The following is a 19,141-nucleotide window of genomic DNA, read 5'->3' as shown; positions in this document are numbered from 1 at the left end:
CCAGCGACAGTACGCACATTTGTAGCAACGTCCATCAAGCTGACTTAAATAATCATTTCGGATTTCGATCATGAGTTATATTAACTGAAGTAGTCTTCACCATCTAGCTAAAACAGGTAAGTTTAAATAAATTGTCAAAACACGTTACATTTTAAGTATTTTATTCCAAAAATAGTCTCACCACTAGGTAAGACTAATTCTACAAAAAGACATAACATCTGTTTGTTTCATTCAAGCATAGTGTTAAACCGTAAATAACCATGAGTACCATTCATTCTCGTACATAGCAAAACACATAAGATCATTGAGCATGTTATGTATTTATTGTTAATTTGAAAAGCAATTTAAAATGCATACGACCAGCTTAACATTATAAAGCGAATGTGACAAACAAACAAATAAGTAAGAAATACAAAACATTTGATAAAACACTTTAACAAATAGCTTCTGATATTCATCAATCGGGCCCATATTTGCTAACATATTGAGTCTGAAATTGAGACTATGACTCAGTAAAGTGATGTCTAAAATGTTACAAAGTTTCCTTAATATAACTAATTTTGATACCAATTATTGTAAAATATGTTACTTTAAAATCATGCAGCAATTTTAACCATTGCTGCTTTTATGTTATAAAAGTAAATATGGACCCTGATGAACGAAGTGTATTAAGACTTTGTGACGCCAGAGATATTTAACATAATCACATAATAGGTATCCCATTTTCATCTTCAATTTATTTATCTTGATATGCATAGAAGACTTTCGCCATTATAAAAACAAAATACTATTAAACTCACATATGTACTTAAAAAGGGCGCGCATCATATACTATTTTATATGACAAGTATAGCTATAAGGGTGTGAACATTTACGTTGCTCTATTCAATGTTTAACAGACATACATTCACCGGTAAGGCACCTAAACCACACATCTTGAATATATTTTAGTGTCAAAGAGAAATGCCTTTAAATGGACATAATGGATATAATTTAACAAGCTTATACATAGCTTTGATTATTTGAACTGTTAGCGTGTATAAACAATATGATCAAAGATGTCCTCAACATTTTGTATGGAAAACAACTTCCAAGCTAAATAGCAGTTATCTGAAATTGATCAGAGCAAGCAAAATGATTGTGTAACAGAATAAAGAAATAAGTGCAATTCAACTGTCTGTTTAAGTGTACATTTAAACAAAATCTGTCCACTAGAATAAAATATACCTATGACTGTTTCATCTGATATGTTCAAAGCCAACATCAGAAACAAATGTAAACATTCCACACACTTTCAAGCAGCCATTAATGAAAGTAGTATCTCCTTCAGGAAGACGCCGTAACAATAAGGCGCCGTTTACCATTTGATATTTAATGTGAGATCTATCTGCCCTGCCGACGCAGCCCGCAAACAATTTGGATTTAGTTCACCTACATCGTCACATTCTAGTACCCAAAACACTTATTCGACCATCATAATCATAAGCAGAATGTATTTTGATGGTGCCTTGTAGATTTGCATTGCATGGTTCATGAATGTACATACAAGTCTAGTCGGTACTTCACCAAACTCTGCATTTGATAGGCGGGTTGTACTTTGCAACGTATGAGCACTTGAACACATCAGGAAATGCAAGTGAATTGGATAAGGCACCCTCGATTCTGAAAATAAAACATTTCGTTGTCACTATGTTCTTAAAACCAGTATTTTTTAGTTTGATCCGAGTAACAATCAGCGAGGACATAATGTACAGGAAATATAATAAACACATAACTAATTATCTGAAAGATAAAAATCCTTTCATCTCGGACCTTTTTTGTGCATCCTTACGCATTATTCCCATAGAGACTCAAAGATTCTTTATACATGTTCTGCACAGCTGCTATAATCTACGCGTTTTTGAACCACTCACCTTAACATGCTCTATAAAGTTGCAATACTCTAAATTGCGTATTCGAACCATTCGCTTTGCTATAAATGTTATGTACAGCTGTTATAACAAAACGTTTTTGCACCACTCACTCACCTTAACATGATCTATTAAGCTGCAATACACTAAAATGCGTATTCTAACCACTCGCTATGCTATACATGTTCTGTACAGCTGTTATAAACTACGCGTTTTGCAACACTCACCTTCACAAGCTCTATGAAGCTGCAATACTCTAAAATGCGTATTCTAACCACTCACTGTGCTAAAAATGGTCTGTACAGCTGTTATAAACTACGCGTTTTGCAACACTCACCTTCACAAGCTCTATGAAGCTGCAATACTCTAAAATGCGTATTCTAACCACTCACTGTGCTAAAAATGTTCTGTACAGCTGTTATAAACTACGCGTTTTGGCACCACTCACCTTAACATGCTCTATAAAGCTGCAATACACTAAACTGCGTATTCTAACCACTCGCTCTGCTATAAATGTTCTGTACAACTATCATAAACTACGCGTTTTGGCACCACCCACTTATCTTTCATGCTCAATAAAGCTGCAATACACTAAAATACATATTCTTACCACTCGCTATTCTATACATGTTCTGTATAGCTGCCATACATAACGAGTCTTCTCACCACCTGTTCAACTTAATATGTTCTGTACAGATGCGACACATATTCCTTAAACTAGCCCACTTTTTCATGATCTAAACATTTGAGATACACAACAAATATAACCATCTCTCGCTCCATTTTGAATGCTCTAAACAGTTGCGATATACTACAAGCATTTGCATCTCTCGCACAACGATTACTTTTCTGTACAGCTGCGAAATACTTCACATATTCTCACAACTCGCTTACTTATATGCGTTTTGTACGACTGCGAAATACTTCACATATTCTCACAACTCGCTCACTTATACGTGTTTTGTACGACTGCAATATACTACACAAATTATCACTACTAGCTCACATATATATGGTCTATACAGACGCAATACACCACATGTATTATCGCCACCCGCTCACCTATAAGGACCAGGACTGTGTGCGTCTCTCATGAGGAAGTCCGTAACTCCAGACATAGACCACTTTGAGCAGTACAGTTGGGCGTATGAGACGAAGAACAACTGTCTGGCGTCAAGGTCCAGTCCTGCAATTGTCTCCTCCTCACCGTGCTCCTGCATCCATAACTCGTACGCCTGTTGGGTCGATTTAATCATCGATTAGAAAATGTATTTCTTATTTCAATTAAACAACGAAATTGAGCTTAAGTTTCATGCTATTGCTCTTACATGGTTCATCGATCTAAGCAACATAAACTTACTATATGAGCAGCTCGTAAACCACCATTATCTGCTATATTTTCTTCCAACGTTTGAGCTCCGTGTATCTGCAAAAAAGAAGAATGCATAGTAATACAAAGTCTATCTGTACGTAAAAAGGCTTCGGGGGAGCGTTTATTGTACGGCTGGGAAAAACCTATTGCACCGAGTTCACAAATTACATCACTCTTGGGAGATTTAGTAGTTCTATAGCGCAATGGGTCTTTAGTCGTGTTGGATGATTGGCATTACTCCTGCCTTTAATCAGGATATTGGTTACATGTTACGTGTTTTTTGTTTTGGTGGACTCGATTTCGTATACATGAGCGAAGCGAGAGATGGAGGAATACAGTTCTCAGGAAATACTAATTTTGATGCAACGTTTACATTTCTACAATATTTACACAAGAGCACTCCTCACCGTCATGTTTCCTATCTTAAAGTGGTCATACTGATCCTTCATACAGTGGGTAGTCTCGTTGAACATCCCGGCAGTCACGGGATCCCACCAGTCCCGTAAACGACCTTGACCGTCGTACTGCCGACCTATGACAAAGGAGGTAAATTAAATGTGACATGACGTCTTCGTATGTGAACACTGCTTAAGAATTAATCAAGATTAGAGCAGAAAAAAATGAACATATATATGACTAGAAATCTAATACTAGTAGAACGTCCATCCTCGTGCTTTAAAAGAGTGTATGAAATGTCCACAAATACTTCATTATGCTTCAAAACAGGCGATACCTCGAGGACGTTCGGAACCAAACGGAAATTTTGAGTTCTCCAATGTTTCAAATAACCTCGAGTTTTGATTGCATTACCCCTGTGTTAGTTATACCGTGTTAAACAAATGACACATACCTTGAATATCAAATGCATGTGTTATTTCGTGACCTATTATTGATCCAATCGCACCAAAGTTTAATGCGCTGAAACGTAAAGCGGAATTATTGAGATCAACTGTTTTACATAAATGTACATAAACTATCTTTAAAGCCGATATTTTTTCAATTTCCAATAATCTAAAAAAAATAAAACTAATCTAACGAATAAGAAATTGATAAAGAAAATAATTGCTTATTTATTTTCACATTTTTATATAATTTTAAATAAATATGAATTTAATGTTTAAAAAATACTAAAGAGTAACAATTAAGTGAGATTAAAATGTACCTGGGCCCCTCGTGGCTATATATGGGAAGGTGGAAAAGTGCAATGGGAAAGATGATATCGTTCCTGACAGGACTGTAGTCCGACTCTACTGTCATTGGCGGGTTGATCCAGCTGTAAAACAAGGAATAGTTAATTTCTTACAAGTGTCAAATAGATGAGGTCCATAATTCACAAATGCTAAAAAAGACTGCATCTGAACTCTGGATTTAAATAAATTTCACGGTCTTGTAGCGACTGGCCAAAATCTATTTTGATGTAGAGAAAAGTTAACTTTTTAAAACAAAATGCCATAACCTCGGCATTAAATCGAAATTGCTAAGGATAGTTCCATTCTAAACACGGAGCTACTCACCTATTAAGTCTGTCAAACGGTTTACTCAGAGAATTCACCATGTTGGTAATAGTAATCCTTCTCCAGTTGAGCAAATTGTTGAACCAGTTATCGCCAATAGTAAACTGAAACGATACGTTTGTATAAATACGCTGTAGGGTTAACGTCACTTGAAAAAGAAGGGACAATAATGCTCGTGAGAATACCATTAAATAAGAAAGCATCAATTGATTATGAATAAAGAATTACTAATGATAGAATCATTATAGTGATACTAAGATTGATCCTACAAATGCAGTGTAATTCGAGTAATCACATGACTAATGTTGACTGAAACAAACTGCTAACGCTCCATCTATTATTAAATTAATAAAATATAAGTAGTATTCCAATTAAGGCAACAACCATTGCTCAATATTAAATGAATGAAGCATTCACTGGATATCCCAGTAAGTTTCGAACGGATTCTGTAATGTTGGCATACACAATATGAACTCTAGGAGGCTAAATAGTGTTTTTATTGTACAGCCAAATAATCAATTCCACCTATACTTTGAGCTCAAAATTTCGAATATGATGGCAAGTATCACTTTTCCTTCTCGACAGATGTTCTAAACACTCTAGATCAACACAATGAATCCCCTTACGTATTATTCACTGAGTCGAATGCTTCTTATACATTAAATAAATGTTTAATCTGATACGTTCAAAAGCAGAAATTAGCAAGTGAATAAAAGTGTATTTTTTGATTGAATGCTGTTAGTTAACGATTTAAGAAGTACGCTAGATAAGCTTAGTCTTTCTGACCGTGATAAACTGTGATGTCAAAAAGTAAATACTTGTTAAAGATCAGTTATCTGATTTGTTTATAAACTAAATTGACATAATATATTGAAACGATGAGGGGTTTTTAAGCCGAAATAATCCGTGGCAAGAGGAGTTTCTCTTAGTTTATATTTAGAAGATTATACTGCCCAAAATAAGAGAACAGCGTGATACCTCTTAAAGAACTACCTACATTGGTGTAGAACTCGGAAAGGAAAGTGTTGTTGAGGATGAAAGACGGGTAGCTCACTTTCTCAATCATCTCGTCAAGCTGGAATTCAAGGGATTAGGTTAGGCATCATGTTCAAATTGTTCAAAAGATATTTTGCTATAGGAATAGTTTTGTTTATCGCAATTAATCTGAAGAAGCTTTACGTGTTAAGAGCATATATGTTGCGTAAATTCTATACAATACGAATTGCCACAATGCACATCATTGTTTAGCTGAAATCAAGGATAGATTGTAAGTCAAACTGACCATTGGATTTATAGTAAAGTATAGAGGAACTACTTTTTTTAAAGGCACATGTAACATATCCTCGTTTTCAAAATAAATATGAATATATCTAATTATTATTATTATTATTATTATTATTATTATTATTATTATTATTATTATAATTATATTATAAATATTATGTTTCATTTTTAACCAAAATGATAAAGACATAGTAAGCTGCTATCTACCTTTTTCTCGGCATTTCCCCTTGTCTTTGCGTCCATCCAGATCTTTCTCAGAAGGTATTCCTTGAAGGCCCTCTTCACATAGGTTACCAGGGTTGTAATCTACAAGTATTTGGTACTTTATCATTAACTATAATTACATAATAGTAAATGTTGGAATGTTTTACAACATAGTCATGCAACAACCTGGCCAAAAAGCCGCTCTAAAAGCCAGAACTTAAAAACATATATTTTAACAAAAATAGTCGCAAGCAATTAATTGAACATAATAATCCAACATATATGTGCACATATATAATGCAAGAAACTCAAAAAAGGACATGCAGAACGAACCAAATCTACTTAAAGCAAAACATATCAGTGCCAGACGACCAAAATGCAAACCCTAAAATGAATATCGGCAACATTAAACCAACTTAAGCACGTTCCAGCTAATAATATTAAACAGAAACAAAGTTCACCTTTTGACATTTTAGTAATGTTTGTTAATTACTCTAAGTAAGTTTATTGATTTCATTGTTTAAAAATCAAACAAAATTCGTGAGGATCTTTTGCCTCCTAAACAATAAAATACATCAATCGGTCTCTGTTTTTAAGACATTTGTTACATTTACCTCTAGTTTTTTTAACTGTATTCCTAACAATGTACTTAAATAAGATCCAAGGTAAATAAATCGGGATACATGGATGGATGACATAATCTGGATACAGAGGGGTTCTTGTATTGAACCACAACTACAAACCTTTTTTATGCGTTCATCACCCTTTGAAAGGCAATCAGATAATTATAAACGTTGGCTTTAAAACAATGTTACAACAATGCGATGTAAATTGTTTAATACAACAGTTATATATGCATTTGGTACAGTATGTAATTAGTTGTTATACGGTAAGGTTACATTAACTAACAAAATGTGAACAAGATAGCGAAAGAAAATAAAACATAATTAAACTTGTAAGGCATGGTTTCTTTTGCATTACATCTCCGAATCTCATATATAAATAAAGAGAAATTAAAGTGCAATTCAATAAAAGTGAGTCAAGGTATAAAAAACGAAAGTTAAAAGTGTAGTTAAGCACAAACTTTTCTGCAATCAACTTGTTCTTCTTGCATGAAACAGAATAGGTAATATGAAATCTTTTTTCGCATGTATAAGTAATGAGTGTGAATATGACGGTGTACCTGAGCAAGAGACGCGTCGATTGTCGTCGCGTTAACATATACGGCAGCGGTGGCGAGTCCTAACGCCTTGTTGGTGTAAAAGATACAGCGACGCCAATGCTCACCTTCAGCCTCCATTTCTGTAAAACAAATTTCACACGTCAACATAGTAGTCATAAGTAGTACGTCAGCGAGTGAGGCGTGAGTAGTTTACTGTTTAGTCGCATTCAATTATATGGCGAGGATAAAATGATGGCCGACCAAATCTCTGTCAGAAAGAACAAGGAAATGATGTATGCCTTAATACATCAGATCGGTGATGTTAAAGCCCTTTCATATGTGTTGTCTGCAAACTGCTATATTAGGTTAACTTCCCACCAACGTCCAACTATGAATCATAACACATCATCTTCAACACTTAAAGAAGGATTCGAGATAAGTTATTACCTTCGTCGTGGTTTACATCGGGTTGGAATGTTGTGAGGTCAAAGAAGGGCTTCATGGACCTTGCTAGGCCCAGTAAAACATACCTCTCTAGTATGCTGCAAAGGTAAAATTGAGATTATGAGAGAATATGCTACGATTTCAGGCTTAAAGGTGATGCTTCGATCACGGACCCGACCTTAAGTGTGAGAAAATAACCTCAGATAAATCCTTAAGTTAAAAAGGTAGTGAAGTTTGTCTTACACTTTATGTGTTGGTAAGTAAAATCAGGATTCAATGTAAAACTGTGCTGAAAAAAGAAGGCCAAATCGATCAAGTAAGATAAATTGCTCTTCTGTACTATTAAGGAAGAATTCCCTTTTTATTAGAACTGTTGTATAGAGGGGTACGTTTGTGGTTGTATGTTACAACGGTTCATACTCTTTTAGTTGATCTGTGATCAAGTTAAGTTTAATCAAGTTTAAACTTTAAAAACAATATCTATACATATACGATACGAATTTTGTCGCGTCTAGAACGATAGTGTGGTCTTCTTACGTTATTAAACTTATTGCATTTTGAAGTGGTATTTAACAAGATTGAGCTATGTTGTACTTCTGTGTTTTTCCCTACAGTAAAATCCGATTAAAAATTGAAGATTGTCCAGACTCCAATAACATTTGATTAATGAAATACATGCAAATCTCATTTTAGATCCGTTTTTTAACTCGACCAAGACATTCGATTACAAGTTTTATTATTTAACACTGTCTGGTACCCTTTAAAAGTTCATTTGATTATAAAAAAATGCTTTTATATTACCGGGGTAAGAACTTGCTTTAACTTTCCTTAAAGAACCTCTTTTTAAATAAGTTCATGAATAGAGAGATAGAAAGATTGATGCTGAATTGACAATTAGAGTAAAAAATATTTGGTGTTTAATTCTACATCACAATAACTTCATGTAGATGACAGTATATAGCATGTAAAATTTGTACTGAGTATTCCTGAAACGGTAACCATATAGCATACATTCGTATACACGGAACATAATACATTTTCTCACTAATATTTATGCAAAAAGCTACAGAAACATGCTCAGTAGTAAAATGTTTAAACATAAACCCGGTTTAGTGACAATGGGCAAACGCCAAAGACATAGAACACAAAATCACAAACAAGAAACATAGAGCAGCACAAAACTCTACAAACAGCACAGTGCATAAGTACTATATATATATAAAAGTAAAAGTAAACCAACTAGTAATGTATTCAATGTCATGCCTGCAACCACAAATCCATCAGAGATAGACACTAAACAACAAAACAAAGATGTTCACAAATTATATGTTTATGTTAGAGTTCAATTTGGGCAATCTACTGAAAGCCGAGCGGGCATACCACAGGTGTGTAGATCGCTGAATCGGACTCCAACTTAAGTTATAACTATTACTCCCAAAACTTATTCGTAATCATCACAAATGCACGTAATGTAACTTCTGGAACCTTCAAGCTTCAATGCCGTTGCCAATCAGTCTCAATTCACAAAAAAACATTTCATTTACTATGAATCATTTGTCATACTAAAATTCGTTTGGCTTACTGTTTTGCGAAAAGCGTTTAAAATTTAATGCTTACTAACTATTCAAATAATAACCTAATATGTATACATCTTAAAACCTTAGCTCTCCCTTAGTCAATTTTTATAAGTACACATCATTTCCCTATTTTATACATTTCGATTGTACCTCTTTTTCTCGTCGTTGCTGGTGTACTCGTGCACGATATCACAGACTTGTTCGAGCGCCTTCTCGTGTAGGACTATCACTTCCGTTTCCGAGTGAACGACAGGAACCACCTCACTTCCGGCCGACAGGAGGCTGTTCATGTAGGACGACCAGTTGATCTGTAACAATGTTGTTGGTTTGTCATAAAATGTTAATTTATACTTAATTTTGTAGGCCCAATTGGGATAAAAGAGGAGAGCATATGTTATTTCAATGTGTTTTGTCTTGGATAAAACCAGAACAGCGTCTATAGATAGCCATCATAAAGTATAGCACTTTACACTTGAGGATTTCTTTTATGAATTTAACTGTTAACTTTAAATATGATTTGTATCCCACTGAATTACCTCCATTAATTGTGTAATGATTTAGAGATGACCCTAGAGATGCGATCTAAAAGTGTAATCATAAACCCCGTTTAATGTCACAGGGTAAACGCAAAAGACAAAGAACACAATTCATAGTTATGGAATATGACAAATGTTCATTTTTGGCAATATTGTGAACAATAAAAAGCTGTACTGATAGTTAATATGATAAAATGTTTTATTCGGCTGGTTAATGAATATAACAATGGTAGCAATAACAACGTAAAAAATTAATTTAATGCAGTATATTAAAGTGATATATCATTCTAAAGGTTACGTCATTACAAACTCAAATATGCACATTTTTTCAAAATCCATCAATTTTTGACAGAATTATGGCCCTTTTAATTTTACATTTTTATCAATTTTTCTGCCAAATAAGGTCAAATTCAAAACTTCGGAATTTAAATGAAATAAATAATGTCAAACAACACATTTTGTTTATTTTCTATAAATTTAATACACATTCCTAAATATCAGAACCTAAACAAAGTTTTAAGCAAATTATTCTACTTTAAAAAAATGATGAAAAAACGTCCATTTTTAAGAAATTTTAAAATTCCTTTATATTTTGAAGAATGAGCTTGAAAAAGGTAAAAGACAAAGAACATTTACATTCTTCCATTCACTGCTTGACTGTTGCATTTTTACAATTAATAGTATTATAAATAGGAAGATTAAAGCCAAACAAAAAATTAGTTGCCATGGTAACCTTTCAATAAAAATACAAAAAATGCTTTAAACATCGCTTTTTGTTAAAAAGGAGAATTATGTACATCTTGCCATGATTTGCCTGACAGTTGTAATAAAGGTGAACTTTAACCCATCTAGCAATTCTGAATATTTCAATATAAGTATGAGATTGTCAGCAATTTTCAAGGTTAAATTATAAATATAATTGTATACAAAGTATGACCAAATGATTAACAAATAACAGAAATATTTCATTGACTGAAGCGGACATGCTAAAAAGTATCACATTGAAAATACAAAGGTTTTTAGACAACAATTACAGTTTCTTAAGAAAACTAGACTCTATAGTTACCATGGCGACTGTTTAAAGTGACACTCTTATTCAGTATCAATGCATACACATGTATAACAAACATATACTTTGACTGTTAACCCTTTAACAACTTACTTAATAATTCATTTTTGGAAAATATGAAGTATTGATAAAAATAAAGTAACCGTGTATTTAAGCTGAAAAAGCAAAGATATTAAATGATTGGTGAATGCATAAAGATTTACTGTGATCTACTATGATCTCAAATGGTAGAAATACTGTCTTTTATGCACATTTCCTTCAAGTAGAAGTAGGCATCCTTCATTAGAACCATTGTTTTCAACATTTATTCATCCTTTTTGGAATAATAAAACAAAAGTATTAATTGTGGTAAATCTTATGTGGGAGTAAGAGTGCATCTTTAAAAGAACCGACTTTTTTTTTAAATTGACATGGAAACTATGAACACGAATAATACCAGATAATGTTTAGAAACAAACATCAGGACAATATTTCTGTTTCAAACCAAATTTAAAATACTTTAATTATTGGAATCAAAATGTGCATAGATTTGGAATCATAATGTCCATGCATGTATTTGTAACCATTCTTGACAAGTTTTAAACATAAAAAGAAAACATTTTATATGGAAACATTTTCACTCTATAATCACTCAAAAAATGAAGGAACTGTTCATGCTGTACAGGGGAAGTGCAGATACTTCTTATTGCAAGAAAATTAATCCTCTTTGTACTACACTGTAATCTTGGATATTGCAGGAATTGAGAGAGAATCTGTGAGACACTTCATGGTATGACTGTTGCATGATAGAACCACTGTCAAATACTGAAAAATACTGTCAAATTACACCATGCTGTTTTTTTCTCAGAAATCATCATGAGCCTGAAAATATAACAAAGGAATGTGTTGATTTCAATTAATACACATGTTCACAAAAGAAAGTACATGCATTCAGTTTATATGGCAACATACATATACAGATGTATACATACAGTGTAAAAAGGTTTAATCACATTTAATTAAGAGAATACATTATATTACCAGATATTGTCTTAATATTGTCTTAATAAAGTTGACATACATTATTTTTGTACATAACAAATTACCTTTTCTCTATAATAATTTATTTTTCGTTTCAAAATTATTCCTCAAAAAAGTCAACATTATATTTTTAATAGAGCAAATAAATACAATTTGACAAAAAAGTACATACAATTAGGTTACTGAATCTGCATCAGTCAGGTGAGAGTGAAACTGAAAGTAAACAGAAACATAGATAATTATGTATTATTCAGAGAGGGACAACTATGTATATATATATATATATATATATATATATATATATATATATATATATATATATATATATATATATATATATATATATATATATGTAATGAGGTTTGATGTCTATACACAGTTTGGTATTTACCAGAATCAATTTAAGAATTAATTCAACTTTACAGCTCAAAAAAATGTCAAAAGCATTTATTTTACAAATAATAAAATATGTCATCATACAAAATGTCAAAGTTTATAAAGAGTTCTCAATAACTTCAGGTATGATTTCAAAGAAAATTAAGCAAATGGCATGTTTATGAGATATTCTGTGGTAAATATGCATCATAGTTCTAAGTTACCTCAGTTCTGCAATCCTTCCCATCATTCTGACTGGCTGAATTTGAGTGGTATGAATGTATTCTATGGCTTTATTTCTCACTGAAAGGAAGAAAAGATTGAATAAAAAAGGGAAAAAAGACTAATAAATGACAAAACTGAATACTCAAAATATTTAGTCAAAAAGGAAGAACAGCCATTTATGGAATTTGAAGTTTAAAATAATTTCAAATGAATAATGAAAACATTGAGTTGAAAATTAATGACAGCAATTGAAATCCTATCATAACAGGAATTCCAATAAATCTGAAGACAAATAATGTTTGAAAAGTTGAATAATGTTTACAGAGAGTGATTTTATAATCCAAGTAACTATACAGAACATAAAAATGTTTCCTAAAATTTACACATTAAAACATTGATATGTTGAAATTTGAAACTTTCCAATTATTCTTTAAGTATTAGTTACTTGGTGATAATGTATGATCTATAAACAATTAAAATTGGTAGGCATCCAATTAACTGTTTAGAAGATTAAAAAAATGCTTACTTTCTTAGTTTCAATTGTGAAATGCCTATATAAGCCAGCCTGCATTTTTCTTATTAACCAATAAAACACTAAATGGAAACTTGGCGTTGTAATTTGATTAATTGGGTTTTGGTTGTCGAGCTCTTTTAAGTTATTTAATATGAATTTGTCGGTCAATGCCCGTTGCAGAAACATGCGCATAAACAATAACAAACTTCAGCTTGACAGATTCTTAATTAATAATATAGAATGGCTTAATAAAGAATAACTGCCAATTCTCCAATAGTTTATTTACATTCTTTAAAACCGATAGTGACCAGATCCTTAAAGAACCCGGTCTGTTTATTTCATTAAAACCAATCACAATATTGCAAATGTCTTATTTATTCAAATTATAAAACATTTGACCAATGTTCATGCAAAAGAATTGGCAACCCCTTATAAATAGCATTCTAAATATAATAAAACAATGATATGCATAAACCTACCTCAATGTTTACTCAAAATAAATTACTATTTACAGAGGTTGGCATTTAAAAAGTAAACAAAAATCACTTCCTGGTTAATTCGGATACTCTCGGCTTTTAAGGTTGCATGCCTTATGAGTCATCAAATTGTTCTTGTTTTTGGCCACTCTCAGAAACGATGTGTTTATTAATAGCCCTTGCGGAAAAATGCGACAGATTACTGAATCAAATGGATAGTATCACTGTGTAGATAAATGAATGAATTTTCAGATTCGATGATGCATTGTTGTTCTCTTTCGATTTGGACCTGTAATTCAGCATGTTTTATCCCTTGTTTCAGTTTTTGTCAAAATAAAAGCAGAAAAACTACATAATAATTCATTAAAGTTATACTCACCGATGCAGGAGACGTCAATGTATCCTTGTAAAGTCATTGACAATCAAAACAATTCTTAAAATATCCGAAATCGAAAGTATAAAATGACAGTCAAAACGTCCCAAGACTGGCAGAAAAACGACATATTACAAAAAATGCTTGTGAAACTTTTTGCTCGTTTTATTTTGTTTCACATAATTAGATAAAACCCGTACTACAGTTGATAGATAATTTATTCATGATTATTTTGGTACCATTTTCGGCAGTAAGTATAAATGTTTGCAGGAGTAATATCCATTGGAGTGAGGAGTGGTATTAGCATTGTGCAGAATAGGGAAGTGTAAAAAACGACGTTACGTTGTTATTGCTAACAATGGTCCTATAATTAAACTTAACCAATGGCTATGGTGACCAGGTTTCTCCTTCTATATGCAACATTTACAACAGTTGGTTTTTAATACAACGAACAAGTTATATTTATTTAACATGTTGGGTCCTACATAAACAATATTTTAAGAACATTGATTGGAGGTCATTAAAACATTACCTCGTAAAAAACCAATGCTTTATAAACAGCAACATATTATGAGGCTTTTACAAAGTAATAACAGCGCGCAGAAAATTGTTTTCAGCAATTTATTTGTATGCATCAATTTGTAAAGCTTTTAATAAAGTGAAATTAGATTCCAAAGCAAATATTTATAAAAACAGAATTGATCATTTATTATGTACTCACCATAGTGCATTTAGATTGCAGATCGTTTACAGCCATGGCGTTATATGCCTGTGTCAGGTTGTGGATATGTAGTTCTATATCATGAGCCTGTTAGAGGAAATTGAGGCGATAAAACGACCAGTAAACGGACAGACAAATGCTAGAAATGATTCATGATAAAATGAAAGCAGTGTTTTATTTGTTTGCTAATGACAATCTTTAATGTGTTTGTCTTCGAAACGAACACTGATGATTAATTGCAGACGGTGCGCATCATAAGTTCTGATAACAAATTAATGATTGGAATGAGATTTAAATTTTGCAGAATTGCAATGACTCAATTCAAATTTCGCAATTCTGAATTCAGTTAATGATTCGCTTAGGAAACTTCACATTGCCGCTTGTGTAACTTTATGTAAACTCCCCTTTCAAATTAAGTGCATTCGTTGGAGCAATTTGGATGTCACCCGTTCTAACATATCATAGTTTTCAATAATGTTAAATTCACGTCATAAAACACTCAGTTGAATTTTATTTATTTTTATCTGGTGTTCAATAAATAAATTGTCAAGTGTTGGAAGTAATTGGAACTGGCCCCCATTTCTCGAAGTCCTTTATTAAAAGATTAAGCTAAGAACGCGCTAGTTTTGTTGGTATTATGTGTGTATTATTCACTGCTTGAAAAGTTCTGAGAGTTTTAAAGGAACTAATATTTATTATAATTACGATTAACTATTTAATTACGTTTAAGCACTTTTGAAGAATGAAATAAGATATCTAAGTTTATTTCGTTTCAGTGTATGCGTTTTTGTTGTTTAGAAATTGCGGACAAGCCATATACCAGCGAGAGTTGTTTTTCCAGCTCTAGGATATTCTGTGCCTCCTTTTCAGCTTGTTCCTTGGTCTGGTCCCAGAGCGCCTGGAGCAATTCTGTCGTCTCGCGTAGGTAGTCTCTTACCAGCTGCAATAAAATCAACACAACATGACAATACGAGAAAAAAAATGAAAAGGTTGACCGGGCTTGGTTGAGTAACGTTGTCGTAGAGTCTGCATTCAACTTAATGAAAACATGCGTTTGTTTCTAATTTTGTTGCATCAATACGCTATATTCTTATCCACATACTTCTTGTAAAGGTTTCAGAGCGTTTCGTTTATGTTTGCAGAAATAAAAGCACATGTCAGCGTATTTCTAACACCTTTCGTATTTTGTTGTGGGTTAATTACAGATTCAGAGACGTGGTGTCTTCACTAATCCCTTACGAGTTCAAAGAAATGGCATGTATTCTTTTGGACTCATTTTTAAAGATCAAAGATCGAAACATTAAAATAAAGATTCAAAGTTCTACGTTCAAATGCTTGCACCGCAAAACAGTTCTACTCGTAAATGAGGGCAAATAAGACCAATTCGGAAGTGCCTACTCCGTGTTACACGTTATATTTTTTCTGTTGTTAGCACATGGCAGTGAATTAAAGCATCGTTATGTCATCTCAGACTTTTGACTACTTTTCATCTATATAAGTGAAGCTGATTAGTTTGTGATTTAAAACAAAACGTGCTGGATCGATCTACTTGATCAACTGTTTTTGTTTCCATTTAAACAGCATTGTTTTGACTCCTACAACTGATGGGTCATTTCATCGCAAGTAATTTGGTTACGTTCAACCAGGTTTATATTTCGCTAAAACATTATCGTTTTACTGTTTTTTTTGCATTGTTTACTGATAAGTACACACAAGGAACTTTCTTCCCATTTATGCTTTTTAGATACCTCGGTTACATTCTCCGTTGGATGTGGATGCGTATCCTTAATGTGTGGTTTCTTCGTTGTTGTAGGTTCAGGAGTTTCTGTCGCATCGATGTTGTGTTCAGTGTTTGTGGAGTCTGTCTTGTTGTCTGTCATTTCGATCCGGGTTTCATTTACTTGAGGTTGTGATGTAGCGTCGGGGTCAGTGCCGTTGATACTGAAAAGGTTCAACACCGTTAATTTTGAACTGCTCACATAAAGGCAATAACGCGATGTCGAACGATTTAAAGCACAATACTCTTTTTCCATTTGTTTGTTTCGCAAGTACTTAAAATACTTGTAATGATATTTATTAACGTAATAATATAATATTATCATTGTTTTAAACATATCTGTTTATGATTCTTTAAACAAAGCTGTTCGTGGGACTTTTTCATTATTTTTTACGATTTATATAATACAATTCTTTGAAATATTTCTAACGACCGATACATTTTCCTCTCTGATACTGATATTTTCCTCTCTGGTACTGTAAAGAGATCCCTCGCAGTGTGACCTACATACTTTTCCAAAACCGAACTCAAATTCACCACTTAAACCAACAACCGCAAATGACCTATAATTATTCAAATACTGCCCATATTTTAAGAACCATTTAAAAGACAAGCAGATACCAGACTTCATTTGTTATTGTAATTATATTCTAGAATATCCTGAAATGCCACTCAAACGATCATAATCTAAAATTGTATTTCAGGTGACTTCTTAATTTGTTTGAAATATATCAGTGGAGAAATTGGTTTTTTGAGTTTTCTCAATGAAACGCCCAATGATTTGTAAAAAGTTGCAAGTAGGACAAATAAACATCCTCTTAAATGCTTCGATTGCAAATTTCTTTGAACTTTTATTGTCAGGGAAAATCTTAACACATGTCTTAAGAAATATTATAATAAGATCCAACGTTATGCATACTTTTCGTTAATCAACCACACTCATAAATATGTAGATTAAGGAAAGAACGTAACACTCTGATAACCATATGCACTATGGTCGTACTAATACTCCGCATCCTTCACCTGGATTCAGACCGAAGTGGATGGTATGGTCCAACAGTATAAGACCACCAGATACACTTGATTTTTAAGTGGTACTTGTACGAGGTGGCTGATACCTGTCTGTGTTGTTTGAGCTGCGTTCATTGAGCGCCCTCTCGGCCTCCTGTTTGAATATATTGTACGGGAACGGCGAGTGACCAGCCTCGATCTGAAAGTATTGGTTGGATAACTTCAAAAGAATTTCTTTGCAGAAATGAGAAATAGTATTCCTCTAAATTTCAGTTTAATTAATGTGAGGCAAATTCGATCGAGGTATACTAGGGTGTGTCTGATATTGATATATCCGTGACGATTTAAATGCTGAAATGGCTGTCTGAATATTGCCTTTTCAGATATAATAATGATCTACGACTTGAGGTACCTTAATGATATTGACGTTCGGGTTTCTTTCATCCGGTCCAATCATAAGTTGGAATAGCGGCCAGGTGTTTAGTTTATGTATGGACAGTAGCGTTCCAGTCATGTCCCATTTCTGATGCGTAGTGCCTGCTCTGGGGAGCGCCCCTGCCCCGCCGCCACTAGTGACGTTGGTGAGCAGTGATCGAAATTCGCTGAGCATTTCTGCACGCGACACTTGACTTTCGTCCATGCAACTTCGGTAAAAGTCACGCACCTTCTTCTGCGCGCCTCCATCCATTTTGTGTGTTTCTGCAAGTGATAAACGGGTACCAATACATATTTAAAAACGTCTTTTGTTTAAGCTTGAGACTTAGACTCAGCAATGGGATTTTTAAATCTTACAAAAATGCATTAACATCATCCGTGTTAACGAAGGGTGATTGGTATATTAAAATTAAGTAGTTGTATATAAGATGCACAGCTCTTACACCATCAATTGACATGTTTTCCTAGAAAATCAAGATTGATAGGTTTGAGTCTTGATTCTCAAAATGAATGCGTCAGTGACATATGGGCCATGGAAAAATGAAACTAATCATAATGATGTGCAGCAAGGGAATGACAAGGACCTTCAATGCATTCATTTATCGCTTCATTTTTTTGAACATGGTATGGTTCTTTAGTTGAAAGTAAAAAGTTGCTTTAAAGCTTAATTATTGTATTCTCTAATCTCTCTAAACAAATAGTTACTTACCGATGAATGTTTTGAGCATGAACCAGTTTTTATACGCTATTTCCTGGAAGCGGTCCCACATGGGGTACCCGGGTGGTATGGGCGTCTCCCGCAGCCAACCACCACATGCGTACTGGTGGAAGTCCTCGCAGGGGTCGGCACTCGGGTCCATGGCAGACAGGATGGAGCTAGCCGCAGACAGGCAGCCAGGGGACTCGCATTTCGGCGGTACTGGAAAAGACCCTTTTGTAAGAACTGTGTTTTTTAAGTCGTACAAAGTTATCTGGTTGGAGTATTCAAAAGCGTCCGCAATCGGGCCCAGAGCGGAATGATAAAGTCAGCCGCTAGCAAGCAACCCGGGGACTCATATAAAGGCGGTACTGGGGGAAATAGTTCCTGATATCTGAATATCTTGAAAGAAAGACAATTTTAATATGTCTATCAGTGAGTATAA

The 19,141-nt window shown here is 33.6% G+C and overlaps 1 protein-coding gene across 1 annotated transcript in view; it reads right to left on the bottom strand.

The window, feature by feature from the left end:
- Window positions 1–304: 304 nt before the first annotated feature.
- Window positions 305–19,141, bottom strand: part of LOC128210219 (endothelin-converting enzyme 1-like) — a 30,488-nt gene continuing 11,651 nt past the window's right edge. The window contains exons 4-21 of the mRNA XM_052914420.1: window positions 18,709–18,918; window positions 17,977–18,263; window positions 17,672–17,763; window positions 16,525–16,717; window positions 15,597–15,716; window positions 14,777–14,863; window positions 9,618–9,775; window positions 7,894–7,988; window positions 7,468–7,586; window positions 6,288–6,386; window positions 5,794–5,871; window positions 4,797–4,900; window positions 4,445–4,555; window positions 4,133–4,200; window positions 3,690–3,814; window positions 3,271–3,336; window positions 2,973–3,145; window positions 305–1,662 (exon numbers count right to left, since the gene is read on the bottom strand). Coding sequence (XP_052770380.1) covers window positions 1,563–1,662; window positions 2,973–3,145; window positions 3,271–3,336; window positions 3,690–3,814; window positions 4,133–4,200; window positions 4,445–4,555; window positions 4,797–4,900; window positions 5,794–5,871; window positions 6,288–6,386; window positions 7,468–7,586; window positions 7,894–7,988; window positions 9,618–9,775; window positions 14,777–14,863; window positions 15,597–15,716; window positions 16,525–16,717; window positions 17,672–17,763; window positions 17,977–18,263; window positions 18,709–18,918 — 2,285 coding nt within the window. The 3' untranslated portion in view covers window positions 305–1,562. The remainder of the gene's footprint in view (window positions 1,663–2,972; window positions 3,146–3,270; window positions 3,337–3,689; window positions 3,815–4,132; window positions 4,201–4,444; window positions 4,556–4,796; window positions 4,901–5,793; window positions 5,872–6,287; window positions 6,387–7,467; window positions 7,587–7,893; window positions 7,989–9,617; window positions 9,776–14,776; window positions 14,864–15,596; window positions 15,717–16,524; window positions 16,718–17,671; window positions 17,764–17,976; window positions 18,264–18,708; window positions 18,919–19,141) is intronic.

Source organism: Mya arenaria, chromosome 12 (assembly GCF_026914265.1).
Source record: "Mya arenaria isolate MELC-2E11 chromosome 12, ASM2691426v1".
Classification (NCBI taxonomy): Eukaryota; Metazoa; Mollusca; class Bivalvia; order Myida; family Myidae; genus Mya; species Mya arenaria.
Note: the sequence above shows the minus strand (reverse complement) of the source record. Positions and strands in the feature narration are given on the sequence as shown.